At 44.8% G+C, this 23,089-nt stretch overlaps 1 protein-coding gene across 1 annotated transcript in view; it reads right to left on the bottom strand.

The window, feature by feature from the left end:
• Nucleotides 1-13,603: 13,603 nt before the first annotated feature.
• The window catches only part of cobl (cordon-bleu WH2 repeat protein), a 46,479-nt gene continuing 36,993 nt past the window's right edge, over nt 13,604-23,089 (bottom strand). The window contains exons 11-18 of the mRNA XM_079227116.1: nt 21,177-21,504; nt 19,968-20,086; nt 19,639-19,830; nt 17,951-19,497; nt 17,188-17,421; nt 16,875-16,991; nt 16,085-16,396; nt 13,604-15,323 (exon numbers count right to left, since the gene is read on the bottom strand). Of these exons, the coding sequence (XP_079083242.1) occupies nt 15,240-15,323; nt 16,085-16,396; nt 16,875-16,991; nt 17,188-17,421; nt 17,951-19,497; nt 19,639-19,830; nt 19,968-20,086; nt 21,177-21,504 (2,933 nt within the window). The 3' untranslated portion in view covers nt 13,604-15,239. The remainder of the gene's footprint in view (nt 15,324-16,084; nt 16,397-16,874; nt 16,992-17,187; nt 17,422-17,950; nt 19,498-19,638; nt 19,831-19,967; nt 20,087-21,176; nt 21,505-23,089) is intronic.

Genomic DNA, 23,089 nt, shown 5'->3' with positions numbered 1-23,089 from the left:
AGCCGGTGGTCGATGATCGGACCACTGTGCCCCCGGTAGAGTCACTCTCAGGGGTCCGGCAGGGGTCAAGACACACACAGCATAGCCCGGTTCACACTGGAAATGTCGGGCCGCAACACACAATTGTTCTTCTTTTCGTCACATTGATTTGCAGTAAATATTCATTTTGTGTGAAATTCATGTTTTGTTGATTTTGTTCTCTGAACACAGTGATTTTGTGTGCAGCTGATGCACGGTTCATTTTGTGCACTAACAAAATATATACCCATGTTTTGAAGAAATCATATTTTATTTTTCCAAGGGTTCGGTGAATGCACTGATGAAGCTTGCAGGGTTCAGTACCTCCAATAAGGTTAAGAACCACTGCTTTAGACTGTAAGCAGAGATCAAATTTAAACATATACACGAGCGTTAATGTGCTACGATGAAAAATAATAGTCAAACTGCCGCTTGACAATCCTCCGTCTTTGAGAAATTTGAAACGCTTGATGCTCGATTCTTGTTTAAAAATCTGGATCCTGTCAAATCACGACATTATTCTTATTCAATACGTTGTTCATCGCCGTTTTTTGTAATAACTAAAAAGTGTTTTAAACCTCCAAAATCTGGCTTGCTAATAATGACCAAACTGTGAATGCATTCTAAACAAGGAGCCTGGCACCACGATCACTAGGGCCGTTGAAAGGGCTTGCTTGTAATGAGGGTGTGTGTGTGTGTGTGTGTGTGTGGAGGGGGGGAGGGTGAGGAGAGGGGGCTGGTCGGCTGGCATGCAAGGACAGCTTCGCCATTTACACATTATTTACAGACACACAGTTTACGACAAAAACAAAACAAATGAACATGAGGCTAAACTGTCCGAGCAGCTCCTCATTAGGCGCCGCACACAGGCGGCGGCTGAACTCCACGTTCATTCGATCCCCGGAGTCAGAGGAGGTTGCGTAAGACGGACCGCCGCAGACTTCAACGAAATACACTCAAATTTAAACAAAATGATTGTGCATAACTTAAACCTGAATCCTTATTAAAACTGATTTAAGTGTATGGCCTTTCAACATCGCCGGTATACATTCTGCTTCATCTATGCGTGCTCAGGGCTGCCCACTGCTCCCTATCCAGGGATGGGTCAAATGCAGAGAAGAATTTCCCCAAGGGGATTAATAAAGGATACTTTCTTTCTTTCTAAAACATGGGAAAAAGCCCAGGCGTTCCACGAAGCATTAAAATACCTTGAAACCCAAGATTCAAAGCGCTCATACGTGCCAGAGTGACTCTTGGTGACGGATATATTGACCAAACGCACACGCACCTATGCTTAATGGCTCCCTGACACAATCAAAGCCATTCCAGGGCAGGGATTAGACCCTCTCAGGGCCCTTTGATTCCATTCCTTCCACTTGAACAGTGGACTGAAACCTAACCATCCCTGACCTTGACAGTGAAATTACCCGGACGGTGTCTCCGCACTAGAAAGGAGGACTCTGGGGATTGGCGGCTGGACCCAGCGGTGAGGTGACTGCATCTGGATTAATAAAAAAAAAAAAAAAAAGGGGATTTTTGCTCAAACTTGCATGAGGGAAAATGTCAGCTGGTGGACTTAAAACGCAATAATGGCCATCATGGATCATACGTCCTTTCCAGCACTATCCTGGGCCAAGACACAAGCCTCTACTGAAGGTGTTCTCCCGATGGCGTGGGAAATGTTTAGTGTGCAGCTTATTTCATTTTAAAATGTCCATACTGGTGGTTTGGGACCATTACTTTCTCCGTTAGGAAAGAAAACCAGCTTTGTGGAAAAGGTGTCACATGGCTGCATTTCACACAAATGCACCTTCAAGACAGCTTCTAGCTTCTTGACCTTATGATGATTACGTACATTTAACAAACCACACACAACAGGATCATAATGTGTACTCTGATGTCTTTCTGCGGCCAAGATCGCAGGCGATCACCCAACAAACATACGGGCTGTAGAGAACAGTCGGCAGCAGAGATTTGTCTGAGCTAGAACATGCAATAAATACATAAATGTTGAGTCATGTTGAAACTAAACTTAAGTTTGAGGATAACATTTTGTGCAGCACAGATTGGAACAGGGCAGCTGCCCTCGAACACGTCCTGGTGGGCCAGCGTGCTTCGTCACTCTTGGGCGGTAATGTGCTGATATGTACATGCTTACATCTCAAAAAGGTCCAGCTTTAACTTCCCCAGGTGCTGATCCCTGCAGGGAGGCCAAAGGTGAGGCCTAGGGTCACCAGCACCCTGGGCTATATAAAGCAAAGCCTAATTGAAACAGTAGAAACATTTCTCTGAAGAGCTCTCTTTTACACGGTGGTGGTGGATCAGCTCACCAGACCAAAAATGGATGCTAAGAGGCTGAAGGACGTTGCTTCTGCTTGCAACCAACATATGGGATACGAGGCAAATGTACAGATCCAAACAGGGATGAGGGATTGCAAAGCAAAAACAAACTTTCAGACCCACGTTTGCAAGAATATTGTTCTTTGCAAAAGATAAAATATACAATTACAATCGCGTATATCGAATCTCATTATGGTTTTAAATATACTTATTTATTTAGGGCACGGCTTCCACACATATTAAATAACAGGTTATTAGGTTTTTCCACAAGTCTTTCCAAGGAGTCCAATAAAAAAAATGCCTAGAGTGGAAAATGGAAATATTAAACTTTTAACCTCACATACTGTATGTAGGTCAACCCCGAGACAAACGAGTGTCTTGTGAGCTGAGCAAACATAAGTTGTAAACTAAGGAGTCAGTTTTTGTTGTTGTTGTCTGCCAGCCCGCCAAAGGTCAAAATGTCTGTCTGGTTTGTATTACTGTCTGTCTGTCTGTCTGTCTGTCTCTTTTTGGGAAAACATTCCAAATAGTTGGGGTTATTTATAGCGGGGCATCCAGAAACTTACTGTAGCATAAACGTGTGCAATGCACAAGTGAGCCAGACGCTAACAGACCTCTATACTACAGTTCCCAAAAGCGCATGCATATATATATATATAGTTTTAATGTTTAAAAGTTATCCGATTTTAAAACTTCATCCAACATTTTGTGAGGTTGAATAAAATGTAATACATACCATGTGGCTTCAGTATTAAAGGAACATGTGTAGATTCATGCTATTACTGAACCACTGTTGTTACTTTGGAACAATGGAAACACAGTTTCAGTGCCTAGTTGTTTAAATTCAACCAAGCAGACCTTCAAATAGCCTTGCTGGTTACATTTTGGATTAATTAAACCCTGTTTCACACAGGAACCAGCAACCCCCACACATCTGTACAGTTCAACTGCGCAGCTGCCGTCAACCACGTTCCCCGTGTATATTATTGTAAAACATGTTCATCCCAATCAACTCGTCTTCAGCTGATTGGCCTGGACACAGCTTAACACGGGGCTGTTCAGCTCCGCTCAGTCATCTCTGGAATGCACAGAGCACATTCTTTCCATATAGGGAACCCTGTGAAAAAACGTGCAATATGGTGAACCCCAGCCTCATGAAAGGGATTGATTTGTGTGCCAGCCAGGGATAGTGTGGATGGTGTGTGCGTACATAACCTAAACACAACACACACTGATGGTAAGCTTTTTTTACTTAGGTACCACATGGTCAATAGGGGACTTTTTTATGCTTTTTTTATGACTTGTTTATGCTTCTAGACGTCCCACCGCCCACTGCAGGGAGTCTGATCCCCCTCGGATCACTAGTGTGTAAATCTGTCTGGAAACATTAGTGCAGAAAAAGCTAGCAGGTACTCAGCTTTTGAATGAGCTATCGTTATAGATCCTGACCATTACACATACAAATGTATAGCTTCTTTGACAGTTAGTGTAATTTCCTTGATGCACATGATTTCCTGGATGGTTCCTTGTGGTTTAGTGGAAGACGCATCTACATATAAGGTTAGGCCTACTTTTATTTTTTATGTTGCTTTTTCTACTTTTATTTTGCTTTTTGACTGTTTTAATGTTTTCTTAACTGTTTTTAAATCTGCATTATGTTTAGATGCTTTTAATGGTTTTATGTGAAGCACTTTGAATCGCCTTGTTGTTGAAATGTGCTATACAAATAAACTTGCCTTGCCTTGCCTAATAATAAACAGGCTGTCATATTTTCATATATTAAATTTCATCCCGTGATAATGATGCTGACTGCGTGAAGAACGGATATGTCCGAGGCTGCGTTTGTGTTGGGTCCTGTGTGATCTGCAGCTCGGGGCGTCACAGACAGCTGAAACCTTCTTGACATCACTTTAGATCAGATGGAAAGTGTCAAAGGCCTCGGGAGAAAGAGAGCCACTGTTACACTCACTGTTACAGAGTGTACATGCATGTGCGTTCCAGTACATGTGTGTGCATGCATTCAACTGTGATTTGCAGTCCATCTAAACTTACTACGGGTTTGCCATAAATTCTTGAGCAGTTTCTCTTGGCAGAAAGCAAAAAAACAAAAGAAGATCACCCCTCAAATGCATCGTTATGTTGTTCATTCTGGTCACATGACATCTATCACACTTCTGTCCATCCGGAAAGAGGGATCCTCCTCTGTTGCTCTCCCGAAGGTTTCTTCCTTCTTTTTTTTTGCTTCCTTCCATTAAAGGGTTTTTAGTTGTTCCTGTTCCAATGCCAGGGTCATAGGACAGGATGTCATATGTTCTATAGATTGTAAAGCCCTCTGAGGCACATTTGTGATTTTTGGCTATGCAAAATAAATTTAATTGAACTACTTGAGAAAGAGGAAACTGTTGATAAAAAAAGGGTACGGTAGGTAAATATGAATTAAGCAGATGGCTATGTAGCTTGCAGTTCATGTTTTTATGACCCTATGCAACTCAAGCTATGGATTTGATAATTTTTGTGTCACATACCCATAGCCAGTTGAGAGCAGCCTGTCCTATAATCTAAACAGACCCATCACAGAGAGGTGATATAGGAGAGCCAAGGTGCCAAAACAAAGCACCCCATCTTGTTTTTAAAAGCTGCTCACAATTCCCCACATGGTCACATCTCTTTCTCAAGTACCACACCCGCAAAACCCTCCCTCTCCTCCCACCCCCCTGATTCCCACCCATGTTTCACTGTTACGCTTAAGCTGCCTCCCTCTCCTCCAAACCCTTGCCCAGCCCCAGCCCCCTCCATTGGACCCCTACCCTCATCCTGCACCGCTCCAGTCCAGAACATAAACAGCGTCTTAATTCAAGAAATGGCACGGATCCAACTCGGTGTCTGGGGACTTGCGGAGAGCCCATTGAAGCGAACGTACTGACCGTAACCCAACCCCGAGAGAGGGCAGGTCAATTATTCTGCTGTATATGTTTTAACTAGCCAGGCGCCTTATGTGAGAATATTAAGCCCGGCCGCTGTGAGTTATCAAAACTTCCTATGGCGAGGCAACATATAGAAATGTGCTGTTGTGAGACGGGGAGGGCCGTGGGTGGAAAGATGAGTTGCCGGCTCTGCTGTATTGTTTTGCTGTGGGCCGGAGATTCGCACCAGCCTTCAGCTCTGTAGGCAACACTGAAGATTGTATATGTAAAAAAATATTTTTACACAAATAATCTTGAACTTGAGCATCATGTCATTAGATTACACCAAAGAATAACAACAATTCTAATTCACTGTTGGCACTGCATGGTAGCACACTAACATACAACTACAATTACAACTTTTGGTATTCAACGCAACTTTTAACATTGCAAATATTTATAATTGTGAGCGTCTCAAATGAGGTTGTCAGAGAGAGAGAGTCTGTGTGTGTGTTGGCTGTTGTTTCTGCGGCAATGCAACACTGAAGACGGGAGAAAGAGTGGAACAGAGCATCTCTGTCTCCTGTTTTAATCAGCAGATTAGATGGTAGTCACTCCTCACTGGATGTGCTTGTTGCACATGTTGATTAGTCATTAATTGGCAGCTTTCATTATTTGAGAGCAGCAGCGTAAAGTGGGGCTATAAGAGAGGGCCTGATGTCATGCCGGTGGAGGCTGAATAGCACCAGTCTATGAGAGAAAGGCCTTTTGGAAACGTGGACAGTGCCTAATTGGATGAGGATTTCATTGGGCTGCTTGGGAGCACTGGTCTTATGCAATGGAGTAGATGAATGGACGGAGCTTGGGAGCAATTGTGCTTGTGCACAAGTTGGCTGTAATGGTGGCTCCAGAGGGCTGCGCTAGATGGATTTGCCTTCTCATGACGCCATCTTTACTACACCTGTTGGTTGCACAGAACCTCTTTCAATGGCCGATGCTGTAAAATACAAAGAACTGCTTGCATTAGACCTTCTCTTCGTCAAGAAGGTAAAGCTGTGTTGCGGCGCGGCAAAAGTGAACATCAAACCCAAATGAAACCGACCGTGTTGGTAAAATAGTTAACTTGTGTCAGAAAAGGGTTGGAGTTCAATGCGACCCATCGAGGAGAAAAGGGGAATAGGATTTATTTGGCTTACTTGCTCTAAGGAATGCTAACAAACTTGGCTAGCTGAAAATCATATTAAAAAGGACTTAACGGAAGTCCTCTTCCTAAGTACACCAGTCTAAGCTCTGATCGATTCTAAGTCTGGTTATAATACTAGAAAACCAGAGGGCAGAAAATGTAATTATGTACAACAAAATTCATGCATACATGGTCAGAAGAGATGTATTTGAGTGGGAGAGGGAGTGCTGTAATTCAAGAACAGACAAATGCCTGCGTTGTTTCACTCTGAGAACCGTACGGTACATCTACCAAAGCCAACTAACCACGGTTTGTTTTGATTTGGCATTGCAGATTCCAGCTGGTACAGTGAGACAGATCCACAGAGGGAGGCGGGACAGAGATATACACAGAGAAACGAGGAGAGAGAGGCTATAGAAAGAAGAGGGCAGACAGAGGGACAAAGATAAACTAAGGGACGGCCGAGATGTAGAGGTAAAGGCAAGAGAACGGTAGAAATGGTGTCTGTGTGTTTTCTTGTGGGGGCCCACTTTTTAAAATGACAAACCATCGCAACCCAATTCCCAATAGGCGTTATACATATACATATATATCTATATATCATCAGGAGGGTAAATAAACGTTCATGACCATTTTTCCTGCCGTTTCCACATGCCCTCATCTTGAGAAGATAAACCAGACATTTCTAAGAGATGCACATTTGCTAAATTACAACTTTGTTTCCTGCATGCGTTATTAAAAACATATATACACTTTTTATTCTTTTCATTTCCTCTCAACGGTGAAAACAAACAAACGCTAGCCTTTTACACGTTAGACTAAATGTTATAAGTAGGTGACAAGAATCCCAACAATACGAATGTTCAGGTTCCCTCATGTGGCTCAAGGGTGTACTGCAGATAAGAATGTTAAATATAAAGAACATGGAAGCCAAATAAGCTCTCCTGCGGCCCACCTGTGGGTCCCGACCCGGTCTTTGACTGCGTTTAATAGGACGACTTCGTCTGGCCCATCCCCCGTGCCGCCACACCACGTTACCTGTTGCCACCCGAGCATGTGGTCCCTCAGGTGTTCAGTTACCTACAGAGTTACAACATTCTTGCCTCTCACGCAGGCTTGGGTTTCAGCCACACTTGAACTAACACCAGACAGTGAGAAACCCGACCCATTGTACACTTTTGCGGTTCGACGGGCGAGCATTGCGTCACTTTTGGTCACGCGTGAAAGCGGGAGAATCAAGCCTGTGTAGGTCCATATTTACAGCACGGAGGGGGAAGAATAATAATAACACCACAAAGTTTTCCTCTGGCAAGAGTTCCAGTTCTTAGAAATGACTCTTTGCAAGGCAAGACATGATTACTCAGCAGTTATACTTGAGATACCAGGAACGTAGAACATGAATCGGCCTGTATTGTCAACAGTAAGTGGTTACATGAGTCTTAAGGGCTGTTGCCTTGTGGGTAAGTATCAACTGAAGCAATCTCAGCGCTTTAAGGCCGAGCATGTGGCCGGCCAAACATCTTAACAGACTAGCGAGACGAGTCATTTGTAGAAATGAAAACTGTTTATGCAGCAAAACAGACTTGAGCTTGAGCCAAAAGACAAACAGCAGCCCCAAACCTCCGTGGTGTACTTTCTGACCACCGACAGCCAGCTGAGCGTCCTGGTCCAGACGGTGAAGGAGTCAGTCGACTGACATGAACTGGGCTGCGGTCCCCCAGCAGGCTTGGGTTAATGGTGTCATGACATCAGGGAGGGGGTATTAACAGTGTATAAGCCTAGACTAACTACTGCTGAATGACTGCTGGCTGACGCAAGACCCAAAGGAATGCTGCCTGGAGCACCACCACAAGCTCTTACACCCCCCATTACCAGCTAAAAGGATACCTCTGCCACTTTACCCCATAGGCGGCCGCTGAAGCTATAGGCTCGCAAAGCAAAGAGGGGGCGACCAATGTGCATCGAGAATGAGGCTCAGGGTTTGGGGTCGTGCAACAAATCTCAGGAGTGATCGCTGCCGATCAGAAACGGAGAGCGAGCGGCAGGACGGACTGAAAACACGCGGGTCTGGATCCTGGAGTGGGGGGGGGGGGGGGGAGGGGGGGTCGAGCGTAGCTCAGTTGGAAGTATAATTATGTGCAACGAGTGCAGTCAGCAGCCTTTTGGCAGCCTGCAGTCTCGCAGAGTTCATGCCCCGTCATGCCTGTGCTTACCGAGCATTGGTCTTGAAATAGCAGGGCCGGTGCTGAGAGGGGGTGAAAGCAGCCGCAGAGAGAACGGTTGCCATGTGCACGGAGATGTGACCACAGCATAATTAAATGAAGGAAAACTGGGAATTATGGGAAAGGAAAAGAGAAATCCTCTTTGGCTGTAATAAATAAATATAAAAACGCTTGAAAAGACTCAACTACGGCATGTTTTAGAGTGCATGCAGCAGACCACACTTTGAGAGGTGAACAGCCTGAGCGGCACATCGGCGGGTCGGCCAGATTGTGTGTGTTTGGCTTCAGTGACTCCAGGAAGGTCGCCTGCCTTAACTATGAGGTCACATCCAAGAACATACCAATTTAAGACAGTCATGTGTCACCAGACGGAGAGGAGTTCTCCTTCAAACAACTTTTCCACCCTGAAAATGTGCACCGATGGAACGGATGCAGGATGCATCGGTCCCTGATCGGCACTCTGAACACACATTGATAGTTCCCAGAATAATATATTGTGTCGGTTACGCAGCAACTTTCTGCAGAGACCACTTGCAGCCGATAAAGAGATTGAGTTGGAAGAGGGCCTCAGATCAGACCCGATCTCTGGAGATGATGATCAGAGTCTCTCTCTCGTCTGTGCACGCTTTCTAGTTGCGTTACCCCAGAGTATTGTGCAACTGAGTAACGGTATCGTTGACTTGAAAATGAAGCCGGGCTTCTGTGGCGAGTATCCCTGTGAAAGAAAAGGAGAGTGGTGCAGCTACAGGAAGCCTTCAGTGTGCCGGCACAGTTTGGTTTAGCTGGATATAGTGAAGGCTTTTGGAGGTGAACAAGTTACACCGGATGATTCCGGAAGACTTTCACATCAAGCAGCACCACGTCACGGAGTTCGATATGATAAGACCTCCTGACGCTCCCTCGGAGTTACATATTGATTCAGTGCTCCAGAGCTGCCTGCTGACTTACAGGCAGCTCAGGGATTCAAAACAAGCTCCCCTCTAATTGTGGTAAACTCGGATTTGAACTTCACAATTCCACACTTCACTGGGGGGGACCCCCTGGAAATTACCCAAGGAACCCCAGAGGGGCTCCATGAGCCCCCTTTGGGAACCACTGCAGTAAGGCTGCATGGGTATTCCTGGGAAAACGCCTCTCTCTCCCTCTCCCTCTCCCCACCCCCCAAAAGCAAATGCTGCCAAAAGGATAAGGCGATAAAAACGAGCCTGGCGAAACTCTCACAGAATTGTGTGTCTGTGTGTGTCTGTGTGTGTGTGTGTGTGTCTGTGGGGGGCAAAAATAGGCTGTGGGCCAATGTAGACTGCTGTTACGCAATCGTCAACAAGGCAAGGCTGTTGGGATCAAAATATTGTTCCCGGGAGACGCTCCTCAGGTCGGGAGGGGAGAAAAAAAAGGTGCAGACAAGGTGCACGTGATTCAGAAGCTTTGCGGCACGCGAACGGGTCCACGGTGGGAGCTTTTTTGGGGGAAAAAACTTGTTTTGGAAAAGTTCAATGTCAAGACGTGTTTTCCAGAGAGGAGCGCGCGCGCCCCCCGCACACACGTGTGTTTGAACCGCAACAAAAACAGTGCGTGTCATCACAAACAGCACGTTCAACTTTTTTTAGTACATGCGCTCACTGCGCACTCTCCGCGGACTTATTTTGTATTTGTTTATTCCCTCACCACCTCCACACACACACACACATGGAGCATAATAACTGCGCCTTCATCCGGTAACGTGCACTCACCTAACAGCAGGATCAGTTGAGGCGGGCTTCGACCCAAACTCCCTCCTCCCCACGAGACAAACCACGCAGGAGCTTGACTGGACTCGGCGGAGTGAGATCAGTCCGCGGTGCTGCTCAACATTCCCGGACTGGACAGACAGAGACAGCGGCGAGAAGAGGAGGAGAAGAACACTGTGGCCGCAAAGGCTGCAGGCAGCTCATCTCATGCTGCCGGGGAGGACACACACACACACACGCACACACACACAAGCATGCACACACGCGCATATACACTCACACTCACACATGCGCGCAAACAACACCTCCCCCTTCGAGTAGACCACGCCCACAAGTGAGGGGCGATTAATGCGGCGTTCGCGTCTTGTGGGAATAAATGGTGCGTTCGCAGGATCGCGCTGTTGTTTGAGGGTTGCGTTCAGGTAACAGACGTGAACAGCTGTACCTGCACCCTCAGGTGTGTGTGTGTGCCCACAATGTTTGATGCTATATTGTAGTTATATGTTCAAACTGTTGAGTTGTTGAGTCTTTTTTAATACTTAATACTAGTTTATTGTTGTTGCAATATGGAAAACTTACGGTCTCCTCTATAAATCTCTATAAATCTTAAAAACAGTTAGGGATTAAAACAATCTGATATCTGTATCTGTATAAATATAGTGACAGCTTTAAAAAGTGCATAAGATAACTCAGTCAGCTCTTAACATCTCTCACACTATTACTATAACATTTATATTGCTTCATTTCATGCCTCAGTTTCCCATATGTTGCAGATTTAAGGGACAGGTTTCTTAAATGTACTTACAAGTAAGTAGTTAAGTCCTTTGGACACTGATGAAGGAGATCCCACGTAACACAAGCTTGACTTTGGTCCTTTTTTTCTTTCCCTAACTGTACTGTAGAAGGACATAAGGGATATGAAAGTAAGATTGGAAATATAATACATATTGTTTCCTTAAAAAGAGTGTTGATACATTCATATCGCTGTTTATTGAGGGCCATGTGAATAAAGATGACTCAAACTAAGTTAGTTCCCTTTCAGCTGAAGGATTCTGCCTCTAAATGATGTGGTAAATAAATGTATGTGTTAACTGGCTGAAGCAAGGGGAAAATGTTCCTGTATTTATGTGGCAGTGAAAACTCTTTTCAAGACTGAGGTCACATGTCAAGAATGAAGTGTACATGATTCACCATGAGACGTAGGTTCAGGGCAACAGTCCATTTGTTATTAAACGTCCTGCTCTGACAAGCACAATCACATAAAACCACTTGTAGCTGCGAGGTCTATTGCACAACATGGGGTCAAATCTCATTGCACCAGAGTTACCTCCCTGGCACTGTTGTGTTTTTATCCTTCGGAGCCTTGTAAGGAGATTTCACAACATACCTTCTGATGCTTATATGACCGACAGCAGCAGGTGCACATTCAGCTCGGGTGCTACTGCATATTGGTAACTTCTAGTTGAAAATGCATAAAACACATCGGAGGAGTGACTTGACTTGAACCCCCACAATGCATTGTCACATAAAGCTCAAGTGACACCAGTGATAACCCAGCATCCCCTCCCACCCACCCTCATTTTTCATGCATGTGATATTTCAGACTTGGATGAGCTCAAGTGATGAGAACACACCACGGGGGTCTTAAATGACAAAAGGTCATCATTCCTGACGTGTGTGTATGAGTCTGGATCCGGATCACACGGTGTCCCCCCTCAGTGTGTAAACACATACTCGGGGAGCAGACACTGTGCAGCCATTGCGTCACAGACATACAAACACACATTATCATGCCACTCATATTCAGGGTGCCACCACCCGCGCGACAAAGCATTCTTCCCGCGAGACTCGCAAGGAGACGCAAACTAAACACACTTTATGTTGATTTCGCCTCATCAGACATTCAGCATCGCTCAGGCCTTTTGTTGGAATTGATGGATCAGATACACAGTCGACTACCCAACATCAGAACACAAAGTCAACACAAACCCCCGCTGATAGTCTGCGTCAGTGTCCATCACTCATAGGTCGGCCAGTCAACACTAACAAAGCTGTGTAATATAAGCCGCGGCAGTGGGGGGACAGCTTTCACTAAAGTGGCCGGCCTTAGGCCCTAAATGTGAAACTGTTATGGCAACAAACTAACCAGTAAGGCTGGTAAAGGCGGAACCCAAGCCGAGCCTGAATTGAATCATTGTTGTTGTACAATGTGGTGTGATGTTCTGGTGATCCTTGATCCAGATGTTGTTTACGTTGCCAGTATGGTTAGAATGGTTTGGCGCTGTAACACACGCACATACTCGACAACAGAAATAGTGCTCACACACACCCACACACAGAGACATCCACCCACACACATACACCCTTGGGAGACGCAGATTAGAACGGCTGTAGCGGGAGCATGGATTTTGACCCACAAGAGAGCCTGTGATCCTGCAGGAATGTACGGCTCTCTCCGGCCAACGCAGCCAATATCCCCCTTACACAGCGACGAGAATCCACTTAACATCGCTGAAAACCAAGCATTAAATTGTAGCGATTCACTTTTTTTTCCTTCTGGTAACACCTTTGCATGCAGTCAAAGGAAGATGGCTATTTAACGATGCAGTATTTGTTTCTGGTGGGTGAGCCAGTAGTTTGATCTCACTTGACACACGCCAGCTAGTGAGATGATTTTAAAGTGATGATTTTAACCGACGGACTAATGACAAGACATCTGAGGTTTCTCCACCAATTTCCCGTGTGGTTTTGCAACTCATGTTGGGGCTATTTGCATCATTCAGTTGCTTCTCGGGGAGGGAGAAGGTGGACGGGGCACAATGACTGTAGCTTTTCGGGAATCCGGAACGCAGGTTTTGGTTGAAGTCATTTCCTGTGACCACACAGTGATGAGTCAGGGTCCCGAGCTGCTGCCTGGAATAGCAGCGCTTCTGTGGTGTGGCAGAGAGAGAGAGAGAGAGAGGGGTTGCGATATAATTCATAAAGGACAGCAGGATGACCGCAGTCTGCATCTGCAGTGCCGGGAATGGCACAGAGACATCAGCATGAAGGTTCATACGACCATCTGTCCAATATAACGTTTGTCCAACTGCGACTCGAGAGGGGGAAGAAAATGCAAATCATTTTTAAACAGAGCTAAAATACAGGAAAAGTCAGCTTTCACTCGATTGAAAAATTGTTTATTGAATCAAAAAAAAAAATGAAGGTAGACAAAAATGTGCAACCTTTTCCGAAAAAACAATGTGCACTTAAAACTTAAAAAGCAATAGCTTATAAAAGGTTCACACTATCAGTGAAATGGCTCTCTATCAAAAGATTTAATCAAGTCTTCCACGGTCGACAATCTGTCTTTAGTGTACAAAATATACAATGCTACAACGCGCTGAAGGCGTGTCGATGAAACCACCGAGCAGGAATGAAACGGTCCCTTCTAGTTAGAGGAAAGAGAAACTACAGAAAAAGCTCTTATAGTAGTAAAATAACATAGTAAAAGTATTTTGGAGCTTGGAAACTGAGCATGAATTAACATGGATCTCTTTAAAACTACTCCCTTCACTTATCTCACAATCCACAGCAGCAAGCATGTACACCTGAATATGGATGCTCTAGGGTTTTCTTCATTCTACAGATGAGTCAGCATGGATATCCTTCATCCACAGTGATACCATTTAAGGATGTGGTCACTCTCCTCTATAGCTACTACTACCTCGCACAGTGGAATACAACGCCTTAGTCTCACAAACCATTATTAGTAGTGGCTTGTTGATTAGTTAACTGATGGTTTTGCTCGTGGTGACGTCCGCAGTTGATACACATCAATAACAGTGTTTCAATAATGTAGAAATGTCATTTCTCTAACACATCGAGTTACATTAAAGGCACGGTCATATCGCTGAAGTACAGGTATACGTTTTTCTGCAGGTATGACCTGCACAACAAAGTCTGTAGGTGTCTAGTGAGCTCAAAGGCACTAGTCAGTCACCACCTTCTCACTCCTCCTCGGAGCCAAGAGCTGTAGAAGTTGGCATTGTGGACCAGATCTGGATCAAATACACTTTTACACAATGAAATAAAAAAATAAAATTGTGAATCTATCTAAGTGTACTTACGTTTTCAGTTACTTTAATTTCTTCGACAAATATTAATTCAAAATCTGGAAAAATCTAACTTATTGCACCGCCTTATAGATTCTTTTTTTTTTTTACAGCAAACAAAATATACATAACACTGACTGAGCAACAGTATCAGGCATCCATAACTTAACTGTGGTAAAAAAAAAAAAAATCAGAACTAAAACAGCAAAAAAAAAGATCTGAACGGAGCATAAAAACATTACGTTTGCTTTCATTGGCACACGGTTTGTACAATGTTCCAGTTTACTGAACTCAAGTACAGATGGCAAGATTTAGGAACAGCGATTATGTTATAAAGATGGACACAAACCTTTTCCAAAGATATTGTTAGAAGCAAACTGAGAGATCTGATAACAAAAGTGGAATAACCTGCAAACCGTTCACCAGAAACATCTTTATCAGACAGACGTTGCTGCTGTTTGGAGAGCAACATGCAGGTAGAAGAGTTTAAATCATTCCCCTGTTATGCTAAATTATTTGAGCATCTGTGCATCAGTTTAAGCGGTCACGCCCTTTTTTAATAATCTAGATGGCATGTACAAAATTATTCTTTATTCTTATATTATTTATCATAATTTAAAGTGCCCTAAAACGTCCACAAAAAGAAACTCAACCTAGTTTGTTCAAAATATCTGTTGCAAAAGCAAAATGACACCAAATAAAGTGAAATGAATCGATAAAGATCATAAAAGTATTCATGTCGGCTTCCCCTGTTATTGCTGAGGGAGCGATGAGGAGGCGGCCTGGATGGTTCCCAGTCTGCCGTTCACTTGGACCGTCTTTGTGGGCGCAGCAACCTAGTTAAAGGAGACACGGCATGTCATGTTTGTGATTCCCTACGTTGGTAATGACAGGATTATGGATCATGGCAAGCTGGAAACTCATCAGGTTCTGTGGCTTTGTGGCGTCTAACTGGATAAAGGAAAACAAATTCAAATCTGAGCTGATGCGGTTGAAACCTCTTTTTCCTCATTTTTCTCCCCCTAACACTATATTCATTCTTTGCTGTTGTTCTTGTCAACACTCATTTTGCACAACTGCTGACCTGTAATTGAACTTCATCTCCATGGAAATATTCACACAGCGCTACAGTACGGCCGGCAGAGGAATCTTTAAACGTGTTTCAATCGGCGAGTCATTGCCAAGACAACGAGGAAGACGTGAGAACCCAGACCAAGAGAAGAAAGAAGACTGGTTCGAATCAAACGCTTTTCTCTGGCTTTCTTGCCTCTCTCTGTTCCGTCTCCGGCCTTTTTACATGCACATCTAATTTTCTCTCTCCATGTCTCCAATCCAATTATTAAGATATTCATCACTTGCTGTGCTAATGCTACGTCTTTGTTTTATGTTGTTCCCTCTTCTGCAGACAGAATTAATGAGGCAGATAGAGATTTGGAAGCCAGTGTAGCCTCTAATGTAATTGTAATTGTGAGGTGTAACACTATACCCTCGTCATTGCATTTTCATGAAGCAGCTGTATAATTCACAGTGCTAATGCAGAATAGGACAACTTTCACTCTGTGGTGTAAATAGATGATGTGTTCCTCTGTGTTCGTACCTTTTTGAGCCTCTCAGCAGCAGATCCGGAGCGAATGGCCTCCAGCATAGCATCCCTGGCCAAGGCGGGGTTCGTAAGGCTGTTAGCACCTGGATGTAGCGCAGCGCTAGGCTTACCCTGGGGCAAGACAGGGGGGGGAGGTGCAATAATGTGTGGCGGCGGTGGTGGAGGAGGAGGTGGTGGGGTAAAGACAGGAGGAGAAGTTCCAGTGAAAGAAGCAGGAGAGTGAGGAGGAGGAGGGCCTGCAGCTCTCTCCATCTCAGAGGTCACCTTCCTGAACTTCACCAGCTCATCAGCCGCCTCAGATTTGGTCTGTCGGACACAAAGAAGTGAGACGATGGTAACTTTAGACACGCAAACATAGACATTATTTTCTGTTCTACTCTTTCTGCATTTGATGCGTTTCAAATCCATAATTTGAGTTTGTTGTTTATTATAGTAACTCCTCCATTGCACATAGTTATCCACTTTTATTTTTTTGGTGATATATTTTTGAGTCAGATTTGCAGGCATGCAGCATTCCAGAGATTCCACCTCTGGCGAGGAACCTCCAGAATACAACCGCAGATGTTTTGAGCTCCGGCAGCACGTTTTCAGCCCCTCTCTTTCCACATGGATTCTCACATGACGGCAGACCACAGCTCACAGGAGCAGATGGAAATAGACACTCGTGCTTGCTTTACTTTGGTTCTGTGAGCTGCTAACTAGCGAGCAAAGCGTGAAGCATTCACATGTTCTAATAACCGTAGTATATACACCCACTACTAGCATGTAGTCAGGAGTATTTTACCTTCCTCAGCCTTCCGGAGCTGCTCGGGGCTCTAATGGCAGCCAGAAGAGCAGACATCTCATTCTCCTCCCCACCATAAGAGGCTTTGTTCATGCTGCTGACACCAGAAGTGGTTATCTAATAATGAAATAAACACAAGAAAATCAATACACCTCTACCCTTCTCGTCTTGTTAAGAATACAGCGCGGTTCCATTACTGGCAGATTGGTAAATGATACCTCGTAGTTTTCGTCCAGTTGGCATTATAACGGCACTCTGGTTATCATCAATACATCCACCCGTCCACCCCGACGCTGTGCTGAGTCTATCTCACCTTCTTGAGCCTGTCTCTGGCTCCGCCCATCTGGATTGCGTCCATCAGGCTGCTGTGGAGAGACGAGTCCTTCTCAACAGATCTGGAGATCACGGGTCTGAACTTTTGAACCGGCCCGAACAAAGTGACTGGCGGAGGCCCTGAGGTCACACCTTTGGCTGACACTGTGACAGAAGGCTGTGGTTTTGCATCAGGCGTTAGACGGGCGGAGGCCTTAGTCATGTCTCTCGTGTTCTGAAATGAAGAAGTGGAGTATTGAGTACATCGTTATTCACAGTGACAGGGTTCATACACATATTGACCAATGGATTTCATGACTTTTCCATGACTTTAAACCAAATTTGCATGACCAAACATGTTGTGAAATCTCGGTGTATACATGAAAAGGGAGAAAATGTAGTATTTAAACTAACAATGAGAATACAAAGCATACAGTAAACCTTAAATGACACAAATGAATGAGACAATAGTTTGATTAAAAGAATAAACATTTATATAGATGTCTGTATGTATGCCTGCTTATATTTTGAGCGTCTTTCTCTTAAAAGCATATTAATTATTTCAAACTCAGCTTAAATGAACGTCATGGACACATGAATATAACACATTTACATGACTTTTACAACAATTTTGGGATTTTTTTTTTTTTAAAGGACCTTTCCAGGCCTGGAAATAACCATTTTAAAATTCCATGACTACTTTTCCAAGTTTTCCATGAGTGATAATGTACAGCTTTACATGACCTAACACAGGTTGTACTCACACTTGTCAGGCTTTGGGATACAGTCTCGGGTTTGGCAGATGAGTGTGCAGGACTGGGGCTTCGGAGCCGAATTTGTTTAACCCCATTGCCGTCGTTACTGGCGATGGTGTTTTTTTGGGTGGGGCCACCAGACTGAATGTGCTTAGTCACGGCGGTTTCTGTTTCCAGCGCATTAGAGCTTCCTTTGGTGGATCCAACACGACCTCCGAATCCTCCCCTGTCCGGCCTCACTCCTCCAACGTGCTCCGGGTAGCTCGTAGACCACTTGGGATCAGGCGGGTTGGATTTAGAAGCCGAGTCATTCTCCTTATTATCTGACAAAGACGACTGGGAAGATTGCTGAGGATTCACTTTTATGGACGGGCCTGATCTCTGGAAACCGATGGTCTGTGATGTCAAAGCAGCAGCGGAGTCATGTGCACTAGGGATTGAGCTGGGTTTAGCTGAGGGGTGTGTTTGGTGCTTTGGGGTGTATTTAGTGATGGCAGACGCCATGTATTGGCTTGAGGTTCGCCTGGATGGTTTGAGAAAGGACAGATCTCTTTTCAGGTCTGGAAGTAAAGGAGGGGGAAGGGCAGGCATATTACTTGGCTGTTGAACGTTTTTGGACACTGAGATCTTGCTCTCCATCTCTACCCGCTCTCTCACGGGCTCTGCAGCTTCTTCTCTGACCATCTCCTTCGCCTGGGCTCTCTCTGCATATTTATAGAAGGTATTGTGTGTCATTTTTAGCTCCTCAGTGTTCCTGCTTTTCAAAGTTGTAACTGAGATTGCAGCGGAGGTACTTCTCAGGCCATCTGTGCTCTCTTTAGCCTTATCAACGACATCTTTGCTGCGGGGCGCAGAACTTTCTTGTCTCTCGTTTGAGCTCCAGAAAGCTTTGGCTTTTCCAAGAAGAGGAGACCCCTCACTGGTATTCATCCCAGACTCCGACGAACCACCGACGTTGTTCCGCGCGATCCCCCCTTTCACCATGTTTCCTTGATCGTCAATCTTTATGGCACCGACAGTTAATTTGACAGCTGGCTCCTCCGTAGCAGCAGCATGCAGGACAGCAGGTTTGGGAGGGACCACGGTGAAGGTTTTCAAGCCGAAGCGTGACGTGACGTTACGAGTGATTTTCCCATGAGTGGTATTTGGGCCGGAGTTGTTTTGGTAAACTCTGTGCATCTCTTCATCTCTCTCCGCAGACACTGGTGGAAGAACGGGTTTCCTCTCGAGAGAAGACTGAGCGCTACTTTTCACGGGATCAGGTTTTATCTCCGCGCCCTTGCTGTGTTTCCGAAGGTCGACGTCGGGTTTCACCGCCGATGTTGTTCTGTGCTCTTTCACACTGTTGGTCTCAGTGGCACTCGTCTCTTTAATTCTTGTTCCCAGCATCTTTCTTTCCTTTTTGTCAGCTATGGATTTATTCTCCAGTGACATCCTGTGCTGTTCGGGTTGAGACGGCCGCTTAGTATTTGCACTGCTCCCTTTGTTACCGTCAGCAGCTGTACACGCATTGTTGTTTTGGTTCTGTGGCTCCACACTGGACTGGTGACAAAAGCCTGGACCTGTGATAAGATGGGGGAAGAAAAAGTCAAATATAAATACAATGCATAGCTGTAACTGTATTGTATTGATACTGAATAAAAAAGGCAATCAAAAGCACTAGTGGCTCAGTGGCTCGGTCATATTTTTCCCCGTACCCTTTCTGCCAGCTGGCTCAATCTTTGTGAGTGACGTCGTCTCGTTTTCTACAATGTGACGTTCGTAGTCCTCCAGCACTTCATCTATGGCTGTGACCGGCACGTCCATGTCCACGACAGACACCGGCACCTCATTACTATCCGTTGACTTGGTGTAGTGGGAGTCCTTCGATGACACTATTTCTACGTGATCTGGAACAGCAGAACAGGTCAAGGAGTTTATACGTAATACTTTTGTACTTTGGACACAGTTTGATTTTAAAGAAGGTCACCATGGCTATTACTTATCAAGATTAGGGGTGGACTGAGGCCTTGGCCATAACCCTCACCTGCAAGGTCCGCTTCAAAATCGGCCAAAGTCTGATGGAGCTGGGCTGTGAGCTCTGGGTCATCTTCATAGCCGTCTTTTAACCTGCCTGACTTTGCCTGTGGGGTGATGTCATTGTGTCTGAGGATGGTACAAAAAAACATGTGTCACAAACACACACACACACACACAGTACATAAAACATTTGAGATGTAAAAGAGGGATTGGTGCGTAGAAGCATCCACGTTACATCCCCATGAATTCTTATTAACAGTCATCCAAACAGCTGTTATGAACAGAATAGAAGAAGAAATAAAATATACGTGTGAGTTTTATACATTTTGTGCTTGTTCAAAGTTGAATTTTATTTTATTAGAGCCTGTTGGCGTAGAAACATGGAGCTGTGAAGATATTGTTACCGCAGTTTGAACTTCCTTCACTCGCTGCAAGGGTTCAACGGAGCAGTCTCACGTCTTACTGGCACATTAGCTATAACAAATTGCAACAAGAAGGCCAACCCAAATACGAGAAACTTGGATTGGTCCTCTTTTCCTCAACGATTCTGAGAAAGCAGGGTTATAGTGCTTTCCTGGAAGACTGAGGAGCCAGCCAGACCCCGCATTCACAACGTTTCTCTAAGAAATCGCTCCAGGATCCCATGGTCTGGGCACGCTACCATACACATTTCACAACTAGAAGGTGAAAAGTGATCTGGAGCAGCATTCATCTTCCACAAAAGCCTTTGAATAAGGGCCTAGAACCATAACTCTGAATGCAGTTACGGCTGAGGGTGCCAGCTTGGACTACAACTCAAATATAACACATGGCGGGGTTTATGACTGCTGGCACGGTTAAAAACTGTGGAAAGACTTCCAACGTTAGCTGAAACAGTGATGGTTCACTCTTCGGGTGAAAATGCAGGTGCGAAGTATATTTATATACTTGAATAATATTTTTTTTGCAGGTATTAGTTATTGGTGGTGAGGATTTCACAGATCAACCGCACGCTTTCCTGCACATGCACGGTATAATCCTCCCTTCCAGGAAACCAGGATTCATTAAAATGGCCTTCAAAATAAAAGGTGACAGCAATGGGAAAGATTCAAGCATTCCTAAGACTCACCTTCCATTATCTTGATCTACATCATGTCGTTCTACTTTACCCCCTCACTCTCGTCAACCCCTACTTCCACTGTGATTCTTTCTGTGACTTTCATGACTTCCTCTCTACCTGTGTCTCGATCCCCAGGTGGCACATCCCTCGTCGCTGTCACTGGAGTTGTCCCGCTCCGGTCCCAGCAGTCTCTCTCCTCCGCTTCTTCCATCCAGAGACAGATTCCCATCTGGCGATGTGGGTTGGGTGTCGGATGGAGAGCTGACCCTGCCCGAGTCCTCGCCCTCCACCATGCCCTCAGAGGCAGCGTAGCCCTGGTCGGGCAGGCTGCTGCCACCGCTGCTGCTGCTGCTGCTGCTGCCCAGAGACATGGTCTCCTCCTCGGGGGTTTCGGTTGCTGCTTTCCGGCAGCTGGCTGTGGAGCTCTGCATGGAGTGGAGCCAAGCTGGGAGAGGATAGGGATACATCGGCTGTAATCGGTGCCCTGTTAGCAACGTCAACATCCAAATCAAAGGGTTTTCTATGGCCGAAGGTTGTGTATGGTGACACTATTCAAATGAATTGGTATGTAATGGCTAATGCATTAACTTAAAAAAAACTACTTTAAGGCCTCATTTATATTTTTTCAAAACCTCAAACCTTAAAAACTTTTCCTACCTGGGAAAACACCCCAAAAACCTGCACGAATCATGAAGAAATATGTTTGAAAAGAAGCACAGGATGCAGAGCGAGCAAGACGAGCAGGAGAGGGAAGTATTTACGTTAGTTTCAGCATTCATTCTGACACCACACATACACACAAACCAGAAAACACAGGCCAGATACACAAACACAAGCCCAGAGCACAACCACCTGTGGCTCGATGAAACAGCTTTAATGACATGCGGGTGGATTTACTGTAAACAAGCCCTTTTAATTAGATTTCTACAGTACCGTTTTAGGTTCCAGTGAAAGATAGTATTGCTTCATACCCTCTCATCTCTTTAATACAGTCATGCTCTGGTCTGCCCTGCAGGATTTGGGGAACTTATTTAGTCGGTGACTGATCTCATTGAACTCTAGGCCAAGAGAATATAAATCTATGTGCCATTCGTCAGGTTTTCAGCAGCCCAGCACTGGGAACTCAACACGGGATTCTTCAAAAAACGAGTTTAACGGTTAGCAACCGTGTTTTTAATCCCGGGTGTCTGTGAGTGTGTGCATGCATTGTGCTCCAATACATCTTCCTATATGTGTGTGTGTGTGTGTGCATGTGTGTGTGTGTTCTAGGCGGTTTTGGGCCTGGTCCTAATGGTGTGGAGGGAACAGTCCGTTCCAGGATATGTGGTGATGACTCACAGGGCTGTCCTCCCAGCTCCTTACCAGCAACAGTTTAGTCATGCCAGCTACAGCCACAATCACACACACACACACACACACACACACACACACACACACACACACACACACACACACACGGTCTCATGCTCTTCTATTTACGCACGTATATTACAACACGAGTAAACATGCACACATAGTTCTCAAACATTCAACTCGATATGACCCACACTTACAGTTAAGGACAAACAAAAGGTGTCCCAAGCAAATCAATACTGTGACGTGCTACTGGTTTAAATATCAAACCGTGGGCAATCCATGCACAACCTCAAACCAAAGTCCTTGAATCTTGATCCAGTCTTCAACTGTTTAATTGAAAAATGGCGATCAAACATAATATTCTGTTTTTTTTTCCAATCACAACAGAGATTGTCTTTACAGATAAATGTGTGTTCATTATCACAACTCTACACACGTGCCCTCGCTAGAATAAACATCTGTACTCAAAGGCTGAGAACTTGCACAGGACAAACCATGTTTAACAAACATAAACCGATGTTGTGACACCACAATATTTGCAATCGTATGGTAACAGAACAAGTCATGTGGTTGAAAACAAGGACTCCCTTCCCTTTAACGTGGTTACCACGCAAATACATGAAGGCTATTTAATAATATGGAGCTCTAAATTTAACATGCATAGTTAGGATGAT

The sequence above is a fragment of the Taurulus bubalis genome, assembly GCF_910589615.1.
Source record: "Taurulus bubalis genome assembly, chromosome: 12".
In the NCBI taxonomy this organism is placed as follows: Eukaryota; Metazoa; Chordata; class Actinopteri; order Perciformes; family Cottidae; genus Taurulus; species Taurulus bubalis.
The sequence above is the reverse complement of the archived record's forward strand: the minus strand, read 5'-3'. Positions and strand labels throughout refer to the sequence as shown.